General features: G+C 49.0%; 1 protein-coding gene across 1 annotated transcript in view; it reads right to left on the reverse strand.

Moving 5' to 3' along the window:
- Positions 1-21,766, reverse strand: part of LOC147605161 (alpha-1,4 glucan phosphorylase L isozyme, chloroplastic/amyloplastic-like) — a 148,135-nt gene that overhangs the window by 19,964 nt on the left and 106,405 nt on the right. Inside the window, 6 exon segments of the mRNA XM_086794326.1 lie at positions 2,242-2,333; positions 2,336-2,441; positions 14,473-14,659; positions 20,259-20,335; positions 20,653-20,889; positions 20,981-21,109. Coding sequence (XP_086650452.1) covers positions 2,242-2,333; positions 2,336-2,441; positions 14,473-14,659; positions 20,259-20,335; positions 20,653-20,889; positions 20,981-21,109 — 828 coding nt within the window.

Here is a 21,766-nt window from a genome sequence, read left to right on the forward strand (position 1 = left end):
GATGGATTTGACCGCCTCTCACAGGTTATGCATTATGAGGATGAGAGATGCTCAGGTCTGTACCTACTAGAGCTTCTCCACCACCACATACTCAAACAGCATCTAGGGAGTAACAGCCAACGAGATGCTTCTCAGACATCCATTACAGACTTCTTCAGACTGCATCAACGAACCCCACAGTGCACCAACCAAGCTTTACAGCGTCCAAGGGATCATACATGTCAAAGACCACCCCACCCACTCGTGGGATCCTTTGGCCCCGCACACCCGTGGTGTCACCAGTGAGAGTGCACGATCCCTCTCTAGAGCCAGATGCCCCCACCTCTGGGGATCGAGGCATACCGCGTCTCAGCTACATGTCCAAGACATTCTCCGCTGCCATGGAAAGGTCACTCCACAGCCAGGGGATGCCATCGCAGCTCTACACTCGCTTATGCAGGAGGGTAGTATCATTGGATGAGGAGATGAGGGACACATTCCCCGAGTATCTCTGGCCATCTTGCTCTGGGATTTTCAGTACCACATGTACATGGGATACCTGCATAGTACACAGGTATGTTTTTCATTTCATTTTTATTACTTTTTGTTTCCACGTTCACAGTCTACACATGGAACTTTTGAAACAACACATGTTGGTCTCATAGACCCATTGGGTCTTTTGTGGATGTTAATAAAATCTCTCTCTCTCTCTGGTCCCATATGCCTTCAAGGCATTCCGTGGGAGTTAATATGACTTTCTTTCTTTCTTTCTCATAGCTCTAGTCTTTGTTTTCTTTTGTACCATGATGAGATTACATGGACCCTATTGTATCACTTTTGGTCTCATAGACCCACTGGGTCTTTTGAAGATGTTTAATATAACTCTCTCTCTCTCTCTCTCTCTCTCTCTCTCTCTCTTTATATATATATATATATGGTAGAGCCAAGGATCATGTAGACCTCCACATTGAGCACTTTTTGCACATGGATGCAAATTTTGGCGGCCTTTAATAGGGAGTTATATGAAGGACCAATAATACCACTGTCCATCCATAAGGCAGGAGACTCCACGAACACCACTGACTACATGACTATCATGATTGAGAACACCTTGGCTAAGATTAATGGCGCAGTATTGTAGGCCAAGATCAACTCCTTGGCAACGAGACAGATTTATGGCGCAATATTGGAGGTCAAGGTCAGCTCCTTGGAGGACCCATGGTTGTTGGGTATGGTTCACGAGGAACTACTCAACACTGAAGCATACCCTTAGAGCTATCAATGACGAGGCCACCTCACGTAAAACACAGGTCTATTGTTACTTTGTGAATTCCAGAAAGATTTCAAATCAAACTCCAGATTATGGCTTTTAGGCGGCTTGTAGCAGCTCGATTTCCGGCCAGAGATGATGTGGGCTGTGATGGCATTGTAAGAGTCGGTGATTGGCCAGGTTTGAACACTGGAAGTTATATCTGGAGCAGCACCATTGGGTCAAACAGGGCTGCACATCATCACCCACACTGTTTGGACTGTACATTGGTGAGATTTCAGATTCATTGACAGATTTTGGGGGGGGGGTAGCTCAAACAGTGGTGCCTTTCCTTTTATAGGCAGATAACGGTCCTCATATCAGATGGAACAAGTGGTCTGCAGAGACATCTTGATGCATTTCAACATTTTTGTGATGAGAGACACCTCTGAGTGAATCTTGGTAAAACCAAGATCATGCTCTTCAACACTTCACATCATTTGGTATCTAGACAGTCCTTCATGTATAGAGGAAGGCAGCTGAGCTTGTCTCATCATATGTATAACTTGGGATTACTTTATCGGGCTCACTTTTCTCCATGAAACTGGCTGCCCAGGCCTGCCTGTGGTGGAGACGAGAGGCTATGCTGCCCCTGCATGGCTAGAGAGGACAGTTTCCAGTGCCACTTTCGGGAGCCAAGCACTAAGAGATGGCTATTTGACATACTGGTGAGGCTGGTTGTGATATCTGGTGCCTTGCTTTGGGGACCCAACTTAGGAGGGGTAGACTCAAAGAGGATAGAGAGATTGTTGGGGATGATGTTCTCACCATGATCAGGAGTAAGCCATCAGTGCCACATGAGATTGTGCTTGCTGAGTTAAATAAAAGCTAAGTAGGAAAGGTGCCAACCATTGATTGAATTTGTTTAACACAGTGCTAACTAGCTTCATGCCTATGTATTATTATGAATCCAGAGCTTGATTTAAATAACTGAATTGCATTAAATAACATACCTCAATGTCTCTGTAAGCCTCATCCACACTGTCCTGGCACTCAATGTATGCAGGAAAATCCTTTCCCACGAGAAAGTAATCACCTTTTCCAAACCTTCATTGCCTTCAAGTGAGCCTAAGAGATCGGTATAATCATAGTTTCCAAATGCTCCACTCTTTATAAAATCTTTCGCTTCTTCAAATCTAGGGTCTGGCTCAAACTATACAATCACCAAAAAAATATACACATAAGTTGCTTAAATGCCAAAACAACATGATGCTCTTTCAAGTAGATCCCACTTACACAATTAGAAGACCTGACAAAGACTGATGGCCTAGAAACCAAACCACATTTCATGGTTCTAAGAAAACTTATAAGAATGTAATACTATGCATAGTATTTTATGTGCTGCAACAACTGCGCTATAAAGATTATAAGCTTCATCACCCTTGCCAACGGGCTGCAGCCTGAGTGGTAACACCCTTGCTTGCTAACACAAGTGCATAATTTCAACCCTAGCATCTAAATAGGATTAAATTTTTTTCTAGCTTCTTTACCCTCATGTCTATCTATTGGATATCAATCCTCCCTCCTCATATTGTTATGTCCAAGCCATCCCCCATTATAAGGAGTAACCACGGTTGAGCAGCCTGAACACCTGACGTCCCCATATTCACCTCCGGATGACAACCTCGAGACCACATGGCATACAGGCGCCTTGGATAGTGGCAGGATGTGCTAGATAAGCTACTTGCTTGCGTGGACCATTATTTACACAGCTGTCTATACATGATTGGTGGACTTTACTCTTGGACACTCTTCTGAGCTTGTGAGGCCCAAGGAGGCCTCCAGATACTTCCACATGGGCATAGAAGCAATGGCTAGACCAACCATTTACTGTAACTAGCTTCTTTAGATGGTGGACGCACGATTTAATGAACCCATTTTGCATCTACCATGGTAATTGCAAAGGGCCATGTTGATCAAACAACCACAACCTCTTTACATAGTCACACTCCCTGCCCATTCCACCCACCAACCCCTTTCCAAGATCCCCTAAACACACATCACAAGCATTGTTTGTCCAAGATCCCCTAAACACACGTCACAAGCATCATTAGATTCTGCAGACTCAAGCTCACCACCCAACCATAGATCCACTAAACCGGATCACATCGGAGCATAGGGGTCAAGGCTCTCATCCATAAAGACCACAACAAGAAGCCTCCCATACCACCAAGATCCGCCCTAAAAGGCCATCAACAGACCGTTTGTGATGAGAAAGCCCCTCCCTGGGATTAAGCATAAACAAAAAGGACACACATAGACACTAGCATCTAGCTCACCGCCCAACCGTAGAGCTGTTCAGGCTTTGAAATGACTGATGTGAAACACAAGGTGAATCTTGATTCTAGGAGGTAGTGCTAACCGGTAAGCCACATCACTAATCTTCTTTGTGATCTAGTAAGGACCACAATATCGAGAAGATAACTTGTACTGCTTGCCAGTTCTCATCATCTTAGAGTCCTTTGGGACTTTACATACACCCACATGCCCTCATGTAAAACTCTTATTTGCTTCCCCGGATTTCCATAGGAGTACTTGGCGCCTCTTCTGATGATTGGAAGCCTTCTAGCTCTTCTCCCCCCCCCCCCCCCCCCCCCCCCCCCCCCTCATACTGAGTTTCTGTCAAACCTCAGGAGATGCAGGGTCGACTCAGCCATAATAAAGCCTAGCACTAAGGGAAGTAGCAAATAGAAAGAATTACAGCAAATAAGTAGTTGATAGGAAAAATGCACCGCTAAAGATAGAAAGAATAAGCACAATATCAACTGGCCTCAACTTGGACGAAAACTTCACAAGGGCTCGGTGGAGCTCTATCCTGAGCATAGCCGTGCACCTTAGGGTTCTTCTGACCTACGAACATTCCATGAGACAAACCTCATGGCTGAAATGCTTTTTGCCCACAAGGGCTCAGACTTCACTGGAGCTCTGTCCTGAGCATAGCTGTGCACCTTAGGATTCTTCTGACCTGCAAACATTCCATGAGACAATCCTCATGGCTGAAATGCTAAGTGGAACTAATCTTCTGAGTGGGTTTCGATGGGGAATAATGATTGTTAGTGTGAGAGAGCGGAGACCCTCCATATAAGATTGGATGCAGGTTGAGAGGTGCATCCACTCCTACCCAACCTGCTGCCTTGTCCTGCCTTGTCGTCTCCAGCAGGATCTACTGGACAGACCCATGACACCAGGACTGTTAGCAGTCAGCGAAGATCCCTGCCCTCCTTCAAGACCCTAGGTAGAAGCCCAGCCCGTACCTCCCTAGCCTCCCTGAAGGGGAAGAGAGTGGAATACATAGTTATGTCCCGACACGACTAGGGGTAGGCTAGGGACGTGGACTAACCCAGGTTAGGGTTAAGGCTTAGCTAGGCCGTGGGGACTTGGAATGTTCGCACATGGGCTACGTGTCACCATTTGGTCCATCTCCATTTTTGGAGCCACTTCTATGGGACTGTCACTCCATAGAGCGGCCAGATTTGTGCCATGTTCACATGGGGATAGGCCAGTGTCCCATGTGAAAGGGCCAGTTTTATGGTGTCACATGGACGGGAGCCAGATCAGTGCCACTCGTGTGTGACCAGTGCTGCGTCACATGGACGGGAACCACCTTCGTGCCACCCGTGTGTGATTTGCTTCGTGCTGTATGGACGGGAGCCTCTTGGTGCCACCCGTGTATGGCCAGGATGGTGTCTTACCTATGGGACTGTCACTCCATAGGAAGACCAGGATATATTTATTTATATCTGTCGCGCCAGTTTTGTGACCGATAGGAACCTCTTGTACGAGTTTCATGAAAGGGAGATTTCGTCCATTATTTGTGCACATGCATTTATGCTTGCATGCATAAATTTGTTTTTGCATGACTTATTTGCGTGTGTCTGCCTGCTATGCCGTGTCACTACACTGGACGGGGACGCCCCTAGTGTACTGTGGAGTGCTGTTTACTGACTTGGTGATGTGGCGTGTAAATAGGTGGTAAGTATTTTTCGTTTTGGCCTTTTAAAATGGTAAAATGCATTAGAGGCCAGGACGAGAGGGATCATATCCAAAGCTTTCTACTCGATATTATGGACCCTTCAAAGTGACTCACAAGATCAATGAAGTGTCCTTCAGGCTTGCTTTACCCAGCCATTGGAAGATTCACAATGCTTTTCATGTGAGTCTTTTGCGGAAGTATGTGGGGCCAATTCCAGAGGAGCCTCACAGAAGATCCGCCAGAAGTTGATGAGCTTGAGGAGATCCTTCAGCCAGAGCAGATTGTATTTCACAAGGAGATAAAGTTATCACATGGGAAGCTTTCTCGGAGATACCTTGTGAAATTTAAAAATTATTTGCCAATTGATGATTATTTCAATATTTTATTTCAAATTCAGATAATAATTCAAGTTAAATGCTGAATGGTTTCTTGAATATCGGCTCGCTGAAGCTCCCGCCGTCATCCCCCTGCTCGCGCTGCTCGCCCCTCGCCTCCCCTTACTCGTGCCCTGTCCCCCGCCTACCAGCGCATTTGCGCCCCCCCCCCTCTTCTCGCCATCGCCCCCCCCCCCCCTTCTCCTCCCTTTCTCTCCCTCTCTCGCGCTGAAGCGCCCCCCTCCCCCCCCCCCCTTCAGTTCGCCTTCGCTCCCCCCACTTCATTTCGCCTGCGCTCCCCCCCCCACTTCATTTCGCCTGCGCTCCCCCTCCCCCCCCCCTTCATTTCGCCTTCGCTCCCCCTCCCCCCCCTTCAGTTCGCCTTCGCTCCCCCCACTTCATTGCGCCTACGCTCCCCCCCCTTCAGTTCGCCTTCACGCCCCCTCCCCTCGTCAGCGCCCCGTCCCCCCCCCCCCTCCGCCAGCCCTCTCTCCCCCCCACCGCCTCTCCTTTCGCGTTGCTCCCGCCCCCCCCTTTTTCTTCGTCGCCTTATCCCCCCCCCCCGCTCTTCTTTTTTTTTTCTTTTTTTCTTTTTTCCTTAAAAAAAAAAAAATTTTAAATCCTCCCGCCTTCCCTCTCCGCCCTTCGCATGCAGCTCGGTTCTTGCAGGTATCGCATTCGCTCCGCCTTCGCCACAGCTTCAGACTCTGATGGAGGCTCCTCCCGCCCCACCTCAGAGGGACTCTTCTGCAGCCCCCTCGACCGCCCCTGAGGATATCCCCATCAGGCTTTCTCTTTCGCCAGAAGAGGAAGCGAGCCTCGCCGCAGAGGTGGAACGCCTCCAGGCACATTCCACCATCTGCCGTATAGTTGGCACTCGCCCCAGCAGAGGGGAGATCCGGGATCTTCTTCAGGCCCGCCTTCTTGCAGATGTGGGCAAGATCCTGGATGTACAGCTATTGGGCTGTGGACATTACCAGATCGAGTTCGAGGCCGCCCAGAGTGTTGCCAAGGTCCTTGCCATGAGTCCCCTTGACATCAGGGGTGCTCGGGCTTTCTTCAGACCTTGGCAGCATGGTTTTGACCCAGCAGCGGCGAAACAGGGAGAGCGCCTTTTTCATGTTACAGTTTGCTTCCCTGGACTCCGCCGGGAGTATCTTCCGCTCCTCCCCAGGCTCGGAGCATTGGTGGGCTCGTCGGTACTAGAGACTGGCCCCTCAGCTGCTTCAGTGGTGGCCAGAGCAGCTGGGCTACCTTCGGTCAGAGTGTTGGTGTCTGACATCTCCTCCCTTCCTAACGTCATTCAGCTACCTAGGATAGGGGGGGATGGATAGATCAGAGAGTGGAGTTCTCGGGGCTCCCGCATCAGTGCTTCATTTGCAGACAGGTCGGCCATCTGGCCAAGGCCTGCCCTCGCAGGAGACCCCGACCCTCACCACAGCAGGCTACTGATGGCCTGCCCACTGATTCGGCTCGGCAGGCTGCCTCTGGGACACCTGCTCAGGCCACAGAGGCCTCGGAGTGGCAGCCTGGACAGGGGCGCCGCCGAGGGAGACAGCCACAGCAGCACGTCCAGAGACCGCTGCAGCAGCAGCCACAGTCTCAGCCTCACTGGGTTCCCGTGAGGAACAGCTTTTCTCCCCTCCAGGAGGAGACCCCCTTGGCGACGACTGAGGACCAGGAGATGCCAGCACCCCCCCCCACCCCCGTCCCCCCCCACCGCCTCGCTTCCACCATTGCCTCCTCCCGCCTCCGCTCTGGTTTCGGCAGCGGCTCCCTCTCCACCCCCCTCGCCCCCCCCTCGCCTCCCCCTCCGCCCGCCTCACCTTCCCGGGAGGCCCTGGCAGTTCCCTGGCGTTCACCTGCAGTCCGGAGAGCGCTGAGCACTGACCTCGCTCGAGCATCACAGAGGAGACCTATGCCGATTAGGGCTTCACGGATTTCATCTATCCGCAGTCGGCTGAGTCGCCTTGGCATTAGACAACGCTCGGAGGCTTTTGATTATACCTTCACACGGCTTTTTGGAGCAGAGGACCCCCATGAGCCAGCACCCATCCGAGTTCATGTAGTGATACCTCTGGCCCGCGGGGAGGAGGCACTAGACTCAGCGGTGGCCTTCTCGTTGCCTCTATGTGGCCCTTGCGACCGGGAGTGGACTCTAGAGCTCGCTCTCAGCACTTTGAAGACTCAGGCAGTTGAGTTTTCTCATCACATGAGCGATCTGGAGGTGACAGATGTGATAGGCCGACTTTGGGAGTTGGCTCACTTTTTTTTGGATCCCGGGAGTGTGGATATCTCAGGGATTCGGCATTTGGTCGTTCGCATAGTGGCAGACTTAGCACGCGACCCTGGATATGTGTGTATACACGAGGTTGCTTTGTCAGAGCGGGAGGCAGTCGCCATGGGCCACAGCCACACTGGCGCCTGATCCGGGATTCTTGCAGCACACCGGGTGGGCAGATTCGCAGCCGCTCGGATGGGGACTACTCTCCATCCAAGCCGCTTGCGAAGGCCCGCCGTACGGCTGAGACAGCATCCACCTCAGCAGGGCATCCATGAGGATCATCTCATGGAATGTACAGGGCCTTGGCGGAGCACATTTTATACGCTATCGTGGTTGCTTGAGGCAGGAGCTTTAGAGATGCCTGGTTGGTGGTAGCATTGATATTTTGATGATGCAGGAGCACCACTTGGGTGAGAGCAGGATCCGGAGATATGGTTCGGTGATGCCTGGTAGATGGGACACTTTTTGGTCTGCAGGGTTTGGTCCTTTGGGTGGACAGGGAGGAGTATGCATGGTCATTGCAGATGTATGGCGGCAGGCCATTGTGGATCGAGGGATCATTGTGCCTGGTAGAGCACAGTATGTCATTCTGAGGATGCATGATGAGCTATTGGGCGTGCTCAACGTCTATGCGCCCAATCATGCTAGTGCCAGAGCAGAGTTCTGGACCCAAGTTACGGATGCATTGCCAGAGGCCGCACATTGGTGTGTCGGGGGAGACTTCAACATGCTTGAGGACCCGGCAGATAGGGTGGGAGGCAGTCATGTTACAGTGCACGGCACGGAGCTTGCAGCTTGGGACCGGTTGTGCATGTCACCGAGGATCACTGATGCGTGGCAGCATGGGGCTTTCTCCCGGTCTCAGGACAGTCTTAGTTTCTCCCGGTCGGATCGCCGGCAGGGAGGGACTAATCTATCATGGATTGATCGCTTTTATGTGGGCGACTGGTTAGGGGAGCGAGGGGGCTCCGTTGGCATTCTCGCTGGCACCTCATTTTCAGATCATGCGCCAGTTATCTTGACATTGGAGGAGAGGACACGGGAGCCCAGCTTGCAGTTGAGGATCCCAGAGAGGGTACTTACAGATCCCAGTCTCGCTGAGGACATTGAGAGGATCTGGCATGATAGTCAGTGCTCTGACCAGGATGCAGCGGGCCAGTGTGCCCAGGGACTCATCGATCTTAGCTCTTTTTTGCATGCTGCAGCTTTGACACGGTTGGGAGAGATTCGCGAGTGGGAGCATCGGCTGAGACGCAGCCTTGCTTCGCTACAGCGCCTTCAGGAGCAGCAGCCTGCATGTGAGTGGGTGGCGTCCCAGCTGAGCCAGGCACGCCAGGAGGTTCGAGAGATAGAGGAGCAGAGACATGAGTTTTACTATCGTCGTCAGGCCTCTCAGTGGACGCAGCTTGGCGATAGAGTGACTGGAGAGTTTTTTGAGATCACTGGGCCCCGTCATGCGCGAGCAGGAGTCCGCCAGCTTAGTAGACCGGATGGATCGGTAGCTACTGAGCTCGGGGAGATCAGAGCCATTGCCACTGCATTCTATAGAGACCTGCTTTCAGCGGAACCTGCCACTGAGGATCGAGATGTTTGCAGACAGACTGTGTGGGCCCATGTGCAGAGGAGGGTCACAGACCGTATGCGTACAGTTCTAGGTGCGCCTCTGTCAGAGATTGAGCTTGCCGAGGCCTTGAGGGTCCTGCCGCGACATAGTTGCCCAGGGGAGGACGGACTGACGCCGGCCTTTTTTATGCGCTATTGGGACCTTTTGGGGCCAGGTCTCCGCAGGGGCTTTCAGCATGTTTTGGACACTGGGGTGATGCCGCAGAGCTTTTCAGAGGGCTTGATCTATCTTATCCCCAAGGGGGAGGGAGTATCAGATGATATTAGGCATTGGAGGCCTATTACGATCCTCAATACTGTCTACAAGGTCTTAGCAAAGGCCTTGACTTTGAGGATCCAGCCGTTCCTGGGGGAGTTGATTCACGCTACTCAGACAGGATTTGTCAAGGAGCGCAGTATCCTTGACAACATCTTTACTTTCTGGGAGGCGACGGCCCGAGCTAGATTTCTTGGCGAGGACTTGGTCGTGATGCTTCTCGATTTTGAGAAGGCATACGATAGAGTTGATTGGGGTTTCTTAGAGGGCACTATGCTTCGCCTGGGCTTTGAGCCAGGATGGATCAGAGGGGTGGCGGCTCTGTATTCCACAGCTCGCAGCCAGGTGTTGATTGCAGGAGGACGGGGGCCGAGTTTTGAGCTGACCAGATCAGTCCGTGAGGGGTGTCTCCTCGCCCCTTTTCTTTTTCTCTTCTTTGCGGAGGCTATGAGCATGTATTTGACAGCAGAGGAGGACGGTTTGAGAGGACTTCAGCTCCCAGTCCGGGGGGAGGACCTGCTTGATGCTGAGTTTGCAGACGACACGGGCTTATTTTTGCATGGCCAAGAGGCCAATCTTCTTCGGGCAGAGCAGTCGCTCCAGGTTTTTAGTGCAGCTTCGGGAGCATTGATCAATTGGCGCAAGACAGTGGCCTTTTGGATCAGTAGTGCTCCCACTCCCGCATGGAGCCTGGACCCCGGTTTTAGATGGATTCCTCCAGGCACAGCAGTGCGGTATTTGGGATGCCAGATTGGCCTAGATTTGTCACCTGAGCAGCAGATTGCTCCGCTTCTTCTGAGCATTCGGAAGAAGCTTTTGTATTGGAGTACAACTCGACTATCCTTGGCTGGGAGGGTGGTGGTGGCAAATCAGGTGCTGTTAGCGACCATGTGGTACATTACGTCTTGCTGGATCTTCTCGAGCTCTTGCATCAGCCAGGTACAGAGGCTGATCAGGAACTTTCTGTGGTCTGGGCGGGACGGTCAGCCAGCTCGGGCAAAGGTTGCATGGGCAGTTATTACACTTCCGCTGGCTCAGGGAGGTTTGGGCATTATAGATCCAGTCGATCAGAGTAGAGCTTTATTGGGGAAGCTTATCGTTCGGGGGTTGCTTCCAGGCGCTGAGCCTTGGAAAGAGCTCCTCTTGCAGCGACTACAGGCTCGGGCGCCCCCCAGCAAGGGGCACTTGGGCACCAGAGATTCGCTGGATCTTTATAGAGATGAGGAGGACAGGCCTCAGTAGAGGATGGGAGGATAGATTTGCTTTGAGTATCCTCAGAGCTTGGGAGCTGCTGAGACCGGGGCTCTCTCAGCGACCTCCTTCTTGCGTTGAGGAGCGGGCCAGACAGCCGCTCATCTGGAGCCTAGCGGTTCGCACAGAGCAGGGTCATATGCTGGGTTCTCGGCCTCGGCTAGCCTGGGGGCCTTTAGCGGCAGGCCCAGCTCGTAGTTTTGGAGACTGGCAGGCCTTCTGCAGTCTACCAGAGGAGATCCAGGTGGAGAGGCTGAGTCACTTCAGAGGGGGGTTGATTATGAGGGATGATATTCAGGAGGCACTCACAGAGGAGTGGTTCACGCCTCTCGAGCCAGTGGCCCCACGGTGGATGGGAGCCTTTACACAGTTGGAGATCCTAATTGCTGTCAGAGATTGCACTGAGGATGGCAGTTGCCTTTACTATGAGATTCAAGATGAGGGCAGACTCCAGAGAGTGGAGGTGGAGTCGCCTTTGGTTGCAGAGTGCACCTTGCAGAGGATTCGGGTAGTGGCCGCCGCTTCTCGGAAGTGGCATATTGATCCCGACCCTGCTGATGTGCTCCCGGATTGGCGCATATGGGCATATGCAGCGCGCCCCTTGGCCCGGCTACAGTGGGACCCCGGGGAGTACGAGTGGCATGATCCTTATGCATCCCTTGAGGCCACAGAGATCACCTTTTTCCAGTATACTGTTCGGCTGGGGCGACATATTTTGACGGCGAGGAGGACGGTCTCTCCAGCGGCAGCGGGGCATTGGCGACTACAGGGACTCTCACAGGAGTTCCTGGAGGATTTTTGGGCTCGGCTCTGGGCTAGTCGACAGGCCCACAGGATCTCGACTTTTCAGTGGCTGGTCGCCCCCACAGGGGCTCAGCAGTTGGTACTTGGCTTGTTTACAGCGGTCTTCCGGCGGCCTGCGTCCGATGCGGCCACCCTATGGAGACACAGAGACATTGCCTTTGGGATTGCCCTCAGGCGCAGCAGATTTGGTTGCGGATGCTGCGTATTCTGGCCCCCCTCTCTCCAGAGGGTATGTTTACGTGGGGTGCCGCTGCTTGGTCGACTTTGTCAGGGCCTGCTATGGGCTATGAGATGGAGCAGGGCAGTCAGGCCATCAGATTTATTAGGGGCCAGCCTCGCCTGGTTCCGGCACCGGATTTCTCGTCCGCCAGCTGGACACAGGAGAGGGATTTACGATGGGAGCTCCTCAGCAGTCTCACCATCTGGTTCACCTGGAGGGCCCGGTGCTTTACGGCCTTTGAGGGGAGATTGGAGCCACCAGCAGAGACTGTACGGGGGATTTGGCAGGAGTTGATCCACACCCTGCGAGGACAGTACGACCGCATCCGGGGAGACTCGGATGAGGCGATCTTACGGCGCCAGGCCTTTCACACCACTTGGCGCTGTGGCCCTTTCTACACCTTACCCACGGGATCCCCCCGTTGGCACTACAGGCCACCTGTTTGGCTCTTTCCCCCCCCTATTGTATGATTTAGCCTCTCAGTTCTTTGTACTGATGCTTGTATTTTGCAGCACCTAGGGAGAGTCTCCCGGGCTGCCATGCTGTATTCACTGCTCTGTCTCTCTTATGAGCAGGCGAGATCTTTTGTAGCCCTACGAGCGTTTTTTATATAACTAATGAAAGGATCTTTTCTCGGAAAAAAAAAAAATTCAAGTTAAATGCTGTTATTTCAAGCTTTGTGTAGGTAAGTTCTTCTCCAGTTGCACACACTCTAGAAGATCAATGGGAAGAGGTTTCTCCCATGACTGCCCTGACCGCGCCCTCATTTATAGAGGAGCCAGTGAAGATCAAGAGGGTATGAGGAAAAAAAAACCAAGTCCAAAGTTGAATTAGAAGAACCAGGCCATGTTCCCTCCTCAGTGTACTCCTTGGCCTGCGTTAGTATGGGCGTGCCTGTTGGTGCATGGTCTTGGAAGACCAGTGAAAGGCACGTGTCCACCCAGTGAAGGTGGGAATGAGCCTGTGATTTGAGGCTACTCCGACCAACACCTCTTCATCGACTTGAACCAGTTTTATTTGGTTGTTTTCACTCCCTTGTGGAGAAATCTGGCCTGTCAGGCCCGTGACACTTGTACAAATATAAATACTCCAAGAAATACAAAAAGTATTGAGGGGGGGGGGGGAGGCGGCCCCAATTCTGGTGTCATTTGTATTTTTCAGTATTTCCAGTATTTGTGTTGTTGATGTTGTCTCCATTGATTAATATCTGTTAGATTGAGTGTTCTAAATATGTGTATATTGTCTTCCGATCTGTAGGCCTTCTGTAGGGAGCGGTCGCACTACGGGTGCTAGCTGGATGAGGTCTAGATTGGCTAAGAACTTATCATTAATAGCCTAGGGCTAATAATGGCTAAAAGCTTATAAATAAAGCACTGAAGTTTGTGTGTTTAAAGCTGTCAAATTCATGATTCATTGTGTTTTAGTCATCTATGTGAAATGTGTAGATTCACTTACAATCATGCCTTGATGATCAATATCATGAAGATACGAAAGCCAAAAAGGCACAAAGAAGTCAAAGGAAACAAAGATTTGAAAAAGGATATAAATGAGGAATATAAGAGCATTTAAGCTAAGAACACTTGTAGGCATGTCCACTATTGGTAATAAGTGAGTCTATACGGTGAAACTTAAAAGTGATGGAAGTATCCAGTACAAAGCTAGATTGGTAGCAAAAGGTTATACCCAAAAGGAAGGCAATTTCTAGAAGGAAACCTTTGCATCAGTCGCTAAGCTTAATACGATCTTACTCTTCAACACCCTATCTTGGGGTGGTGGGGCCCAAAAGTTCCCAAGATGATTCCAGATGAGCCCGAATGCTCTGGCTAGACTAATATTATGATATTTATAGCATTCTTAGCTGGTGGGTTTGGACATCAAAAGATCCTATGGACCTGGTCTGCATCTATCACACCGTGACCATGGAGGGCCACCTGGACAATGTGGTTCAAACATGTTGTTTATATAGTCACACTCATAGACCATCCACTCACCACTTATCTGCCTTAGTCCAGTGCACCCTGCCCTTTATCGACAGTGAACCCTAACTCCTATCAACATACAACCTGCTGTTTTGGCAGTTCGAGATAAACCATCAAAGCTCCTTTCATCAGAGCACACAGGTGTGAAGCTTCCAGCCCACATCAATAATATAGCTTTGTTCTTCATCTTTGTTATGGTGCATACTCAATTATGTTTTGTAATGTCAAAGATCCTACTTCTTGTGAGTGTTCTCTGCATACACCACACAGCATATCCTCTTACAAATCAACCACTTTTTTTCCCTATTCTTGCTTCATTCCAAACATCGACAATCTTGACAGCATTGCACCAACAGTAAGCAATCATCCAACTTTTCTGACCTTGCCAAAGTATTGTTTAACACATCAGGAGAAAAATACCTTTCCTTCTGATCGTTCCTTCCTAAGACCAGATATCTGATGAGCGTATGCACCAAACAGAAAGAAATTCTCCTTTCCCACATTTTCCCGGATTTCCACATTTGCACCATCAAGAGTTCCAATCAGCACACATCCATTCATCGCGAACTTCATATTGCTTGTTCCACTTGCCTCCATTCCAGCAGTGCTACAGACCAACATCGCAAGCTATTAGATTTATAGAGACCTGCACAACCTTCAGTTTCTAAGGAAAGAGAAAAAGCACTTGCACAACAACATGATAACCTAGCATCGAATTCCAACAAAGATGGAACCATACAGAAAGCTGCTCTGACAGCAATCACAGACTATCAACCAAATACATCATCTCCATTTCAATTCAAGTCTTTACTAACCAATGGCCAAAGTGAATATCCCTAGTTGCTAAAGAGGGCAGCTGAGAGAAGCTTCAGCACTTCACAGTTTCTTCAACTAATTTTTTATTTTTTATCCCGGAGAAGAGACTTCTATTAAGTATGAAAAAATATACAAAAGGGAGATTTCAAACCAAACCAGGTGGAGATCTCAACTAATCAGGTGTCTTGTGTTGCCAACAAGGTCCCATATGAGTGGAAATGAAGAATAGACCATGATCCCACTCTCTCATAAACTGGCCACACTTTCTCTCTGCGGCCCTCAAAAATCCCTGGATTCTGGCCCAGGTTGCCATAAGGGTATGGATAAAATCACTCCAAATCCTGCAAAGGCACTGTGTGTCCAAGACAATAGTGCCCTCTATGGCCTCAGTGCATCTAGCCTTCCAGATGTGCCAGGCTATAATACTAGCAATAATCTCCCATGCACTATCCAATCTCTGTGTCGACAGGGTGTATCCTGACTCTCGCAAATCCTAAAGGCAACCCCGCTGAGCAACTCCTTGCCTAATCAAAATGACGTGACTCCTGTCGTCCCCCTTATTCCTTTGGCTGCGGGCCCGACTGAGTCAACCAAATGATAGCACCAAAAGATATGTAGGCATCCTTACTAATCTTGCCAAATAGGTGTGCTATCACGGTCGAAATCCTCTGTGCTTCCTTGCGTTCCCATAGGCAGTGATAAACTATCTCTAAAGCTCCTGTACATCTCGGGCAAGTTGGCAACCGATCTCCATTGGTTGGTGGCTAGTCCACCACGTAGTGGAATCCAAAAGAATGAGGAGATTTGTGCCTTCTGTAAGAGTGCCACAACCTCTACCAGAAACTCCTTTGAATATCAGAGGTAATACCATAGGATTCCCAATGAGGTCTAAGGGTAGGGACTCTCTGAATCTGTCCCAAGACAAGCTGCTTGGCATTCCTCACAGTGTAGCTATAGAAAGGCAAACTTTTCATCGGATTGGTGGCATATGGTTACTGACCCAAAATTAGACAGAGTTGTGCCAATTAATGTTGGCAACTGCAACCAACAAAACATATCCAGGGCTGTCCGAAAAGCACAAAGACAAGCATGTGAAGCCTCCAGAAACATCATGGTGTCATCTGCTAACTCTGAATCCACAAGCTCATCCTCTGTGCATAAAGGCAATCTGAGACCCGTGACACCTGGGGTGGCCCAAAGAAATCTGTTATAGCCTTTGCCACAATGAGAAAAAGTAGGGGAGCAAGGGGACAACCCTGCCGCACCGAGCGAGAAATCTGAAAGTGCTCACCCCATACTCCACAGGCCAAAACTGTGCTATGGGCCACCCTATCAAGGCAAGAGACCCCTCTGATCCAATCCTGGGACAATCCCATATGTGCCATTGTGCCTTCCCAAAAACCCCAATCCACTCTGTTGTATGCTTTTTCAAAATCCAACAGAAGGATGGCAAGGGGTTGGTGGCTAGCTTTAGCCCACTCAACAGCTTCCCAAAATGAAAAAATGTTATAAAAAATACTCCTTCCTTCGAGAAAGCCATTCTGTGTGTCATGAATGATCCTTTGGAGGACTGGTTGCAGCCTCATGCTCAGAGCCTTAGCTAGGATTTTATATGCAGAACCTAATAACATAATTGGCCTCCATTGCCTAAGGTTCGTCTTATCCCACCTTTTGGGATAAGGTGGATAAGGCCCTCCATAAGATGGCATCATACCTGTACACCACATCTCCTGCAAGGCAAGAGTGATCTCATCCCCAATGTGATTCTAAAACTGAATAAAGAAAGATGGAGAGAGACCATCATCCCCAGGGCATTTTCCTTTTGGGAGAGCCAGCAAAGCCAGCCTCAACTCATCCTTCAAGAAAGGAGCATCCAGAGAGGAACACATATCATCTGTAATGAGTTTGGGCATGCACTCCCAAACTTTCTGCTGTGCAACATCTCTGTGCAGAGAGGGTGCTTCTGCAGACAACAAAATCCAATAAAAATCTGAGGCAATACTCCTCACCGTATCCAGTTCAGTCTGAATCACTCCCACCGAGTCCTGCAAACACATGACAGATTCCCTGCTTCTATGGGTAGGTCTATGTGAGGAGAAGAATTGTGTTGCATTTGCCACCCATCTGTACCCAGAATGCCTCAGTAGCGTGAAGCAAGAACTCAGAACGCCTATCCAAGACCACCTGCAGCTCAGCTCTGACTGTAGATAAAAGATCTGAAATCCAAGGAGAATGAGGATGCTTCTCATGTTCCCTCTGAAGCGCCGCAATCCTCTGTCTGATAGCTCTCTCCTTTTCCAAGATCTCATGTTTCTTGGCCAACGCAACAGACTGATAGTGCTGGCTGGTCCTTTCCAGAGCCATGGTAACCCTGTGGCAAGGGTCAGGATCATCCCATGACCTCCAAATCTCTCTGATCAGAACTGAGGTCTCTGCATCCATATTTCCACCACTTGATGGAGCTGGTCCTTCACAAGGCGCTTCCTACTACGGGCGGGAAGCCCCCCTAGACCCTACATGTTCCATGAGACAATCCTCATGGACAAGATGGAGTTTGACCTGTGACCGAAGTAAATGCTGGGCCAGGGTCGGAGCCCTCCTCTCATAATGCTGAAGGAGGGGGTAATCTTTGGGAGTTTGACCTGTGACCGAAGTAAATGCTGGGCCAGGGTCGGAGCCCTCCTCTCATAATGCTGAAGGAGGGGGTAATCTTTGGGACAAAGTCCACTGTCATTCCTGTCCGGGACTCTGCACAGTGTCTGCATAAGTGTGAGATACGTGATTGCCATGCAAGGCACCGTGACCTGATACATCTTGTTGTGCATTCTATTGTTTATCTGCATAATCTTTCAAGCCCTGTACATCCTGCAAACTGTCCTGCCCAAGCAGGGAGAACTCAACAAAGTCATCCTGGCCTGAGGCACCATCCTTCTGCACGGATGATCCAGAAGACTCACCACTATGATCCAAAGCATCACCATCCTGTTGTGCATGACCTGAGGGAGGGGTCCAATGTCCCCACGCCGAGGATGGGCACGTGACACGACCCGCCACACCTGACGAACCACTGGACAGGCTGGGGCCATAGGCTATGTCGAGGGAGAGGCGTGCTTGCACTGCCTCTTACGGCCCCTAGCTCTAGGGCAATCCTGGGCAAAGTCCCCTGCTGGTGACAAACCCGGCACTGGTCATGTTTACCGGCAACCTCCATACGTTGCTTCACGAGACCATTAGGTCCCAGAAGCAACACAAAATCAAGGTCGGAGGGAAACGCTATGAGGACCCCAGTCACGAGCCTGGAGACGGGAGGGATGAGACCCAAACACTTTGGCCATGAGGGTCATCTTTGTGTCTTTTTAATTTTGGCAAAAAGGGTCACAAGCTCAGCTTCTGAGAAAATAATGGTTCACCCGGCCGGGGGTTGATTAGCCATGAGGCTGATCAGAAAAAAGGCCGACTTGAACTGCCGTGCTTGAGCTCTTCTTGCATTCCTTGCCTGCCGCAATCTGGAATATTGCAGCCCACGTGTTGTCTATTCCAGGCCAAGGGTTGTGCTTTCTCTCTCTCTGCACGCCACCCTGTTGTCTGCCTTATTGGCAATGAGCAAGCCTACAGCAGCAGGTCGTTTTAGGGTTTTCCATGCTGCAAGCTGCACATTTTAGAGTTTCACCTCCTGTAGGCTGTTGGTTTTAGGGTTTCGCTGCTGGCAGAGGGTTTCCTGCTGCCTCTCTATCTCTCTCTCTCTGCATGCAGCCACTCTCCCTCTCCCTCCACGCTGTATTTTTTTTCTCTCTTCACGTTGCTCCCATCGCTCTCTCTCCATGCTGCTCCCCTCTCCTGTCAATCAGCTCTGCATTTGCAAAGTCGTACCCAGGGACTGATGTATTCAGGAGGACATTCACAGTCATAGTTCCAGACGAAATTATTTTCAATGGAGGATGGAGTGCAACAGCCTTCCTCTACATGCCGTGATGCTCGTTAGTGGCAGAATAAGAGCAGCTGATAAGGGGGACAAGTTCAAGGCGATTTTACAAGAAAGGGGTTGCAACATGGCCGGTTGAGAGATTAGATGTGGCCATAGCGATAGCATTCTCAAAGACAATGCTCAGAGTTGCTACTGGAATGCGTGCAGGCGATGACATTCTTGCAGAGAGTCCCCGAGAGATGGAGAGAGAGCGTGCTACGCGCACGACAGAGAGAGATCACTCTTGCCTTGCAGGAGATGCCTCTAATGCCATCTCCCTCACCTAAAAGGTGGCTTTGTCACCATCAGTCATTGGATTGCTAGTACTCTTTTTGGTGGCAGTACTAAGGTTGTTATTCCTCTGCTTAATGTGCTTATTGCCAGATGTCTGCCTTTAACTCTGTTGCAGCTTCTTCTTTGGTGTTTTCCTGTATTTTATTTTGTAGATATATTTTCCCTTGAACAACCAATTCTCATTCTACCAAATGATGATCTCATCTTGTGTTTGAGATTTTCACTTTTGAACATCCTCCCCTTACTGCGCCAACTGATATTGTGATTTCTCATTTTCAACTAAAATTTTCAAAATGAGAAATCACAATATCAGTTGGCACAGTAAGGGGAGGACCTTCAAAAGTGAAAATCTCAAACACAAGATGAGATCATCATTTGGTAGAATGAGCATTGGTTGTTCAAGGGAAAATATATCTACAAAATAAAATACAGGAAAACACCAATGAAGAAGCTGCAACAGAGTTAAAGGCAGACATCTGGCAATAAGCACATTAAGCAGAGGAATAACAACCTTAGTACTGCCACCAAAAAAAGTGCTAGCAATCCAACGACTGACGGTGACAAAGCCACCATATTGATGATATAGACATAAAGAAGCTTAGTAGGAGCAATAAAAAGTGTAAAAGCATGGCAGATTCGAGCTTGTCGGTGAGTTTTATGCACTGAAATTCTCACTTGGATCCCAGGCACTCTCAATGTTCTGGTAAGAAATTTATCAGACTTCCCTCACACGGTGCACAGCCTGGAAAGCACTTAAAAATGAGTGAAGGGATTATAGAAATGGTTCAGCTGTTCTATCAGAAGTTCCTCTGATGACTTCCAGCAGAGAACTGCTTAAAGGGCACACACCAGATTGGTAGCTGTCACTAGGTTATCGTCCTTGAGGTAGCCAACTGACTTTCTGCACTTTAGAGTCCAGAGATCTCACGTGGTAAAATTCAAGTCCAAATAAACCTTTTTATTCAGTGCCCTATCAAAGCATTGAAAATTGCAAAACTTAAAAACTGTAAAGCACACATTTGTTGACATTTAGCTTGTACCAGTCTATGGGCCATCAAAACTAACCTCATCTTCTACTTTTTCCTGAAGGATGCACTAATTGTATTAAAGAGTTGGGAAAATAACAAGGCACCTGATATGCTGGGACAGCTCACTAGCTGGGATCAAAACTTCTGCAACGCTTACATTATAGTTTGGTACAAAAATTACCTGCAATTAGAGCACTCAGAAGAATACAAAAGAAGAGAATCCAAAAGTATATACTGCATGCTGCAAGGGCATCTATATTTTTGAGGAAGAAGGGGATACCCTTTTGAAAACTTGGCATGAAAGTTATTTCAATAATTGGTGCACACAACACTCACATGATTATCCAGCTCATTTTTTCGAGTTTCATCCCACACAAGAAGCCTTTTAATGATAAAGAATAGATCTTTATCCATGCAAGACTCAAAACCTTGCTGGCAGTTTTCATCATAGAAACAACACAACATAAAGGTCCACATTTTAGCCATAAAACACCGTACCTTTAATAAGTCTCCAATTTCAGGGTCATTATTTACTGTGGCACCAACATCTGTAATCAGCTTCACTATTCTCTTGGCTTGCACATATGTTGCAAAAGCTTTCCCTCCAAATATGCACACTCGAGGAACATACTTTGCTTCGCGCTCTTCCCGAGTCATCTCCTTCATCTTTTTGTAGCGATAAATTATACCCAATATGTTCAAAAACTGTCTCTTGTACTCATGGATTCGTTTCACCTTCAAAAAATAGCATCACAACATTAGAAACACAATAGTCAAATCCCTTCCTGAAGGCCATAATACAGGTTGGAATTTCAAAGATGCTCACTTGTATGTCAAAAAGGGCATCAGGACTAATGATATATCCAGACTTCTCCTTAATGTAAGATGCAAGTTTCAGCTTGTTTGCTTTCTTTGCCAGCCTCCATTCTTTGTGCAGCTCTTCATTATCAGCAAACTGTAATTTCCAGATGACATTTCAGATTAAACAGCTTGGTTTAAAACTATAAGCCAACAAGCATTCCAAACTAAGGGTTTACAATTGTATGTTTGAAATCTAAGATACAGGTCATATGTGAGAAATCCTTAGGAGAGTCTGCATGTGAAAGGACTCTTCCTTAATGTGTAATGCCTAATAAAATGATGAGTGATGTGGCGAGTATGTTTAAGCAGCTGATGTTGGTTCTCAACTGGCGAATCTCGAGTCTGTCACCTCCCTCTTTCGGTATGAGGAAAATGAGACCCTCTGCCATAACTTGGGTAGAGAATCAGACTGCATAACCTCATTGAAAGCTGCCTAGACACCAACCTTCATGAGGAACTAACGCTGCATGAAGAGAAAGAAAGTTATATTAAAGATCTGCTAAAGACCAAATGGGTCTATGAGACCACAGTGATACGATGCTATCCATGGTATGTCATCATGGAAAAGAAAAACAAAACAAGTACAAATAATATAGCTCTTTGAAAGTAGAGGCTGATACAATGATCATCATGGGGAAGTACATGGGGTATAAGCAATAGTACAAGAGACTCTCATTAGGAGTACATCACAATATGAAGCATGTGGGGCACATCATCCTCGAGTAGAGGGTACACGTCTCTCAAGTATGTC

This window comes from Cibotium barometz, chromosome 60 (assembly GCF_041138505.1).
Source record: "Cibotium barometz isolate CiBa-2024 chromosome 60, ASM4113850v1, whole genome shotgun sequence".
Classification (NCBI taxonomy): Eukaryota; Viridiplantae; Streptophyta; class Polypodiopsida; order Cyatheales; family Cibotiaceae; genus Cibotium; species Cibotium barometz.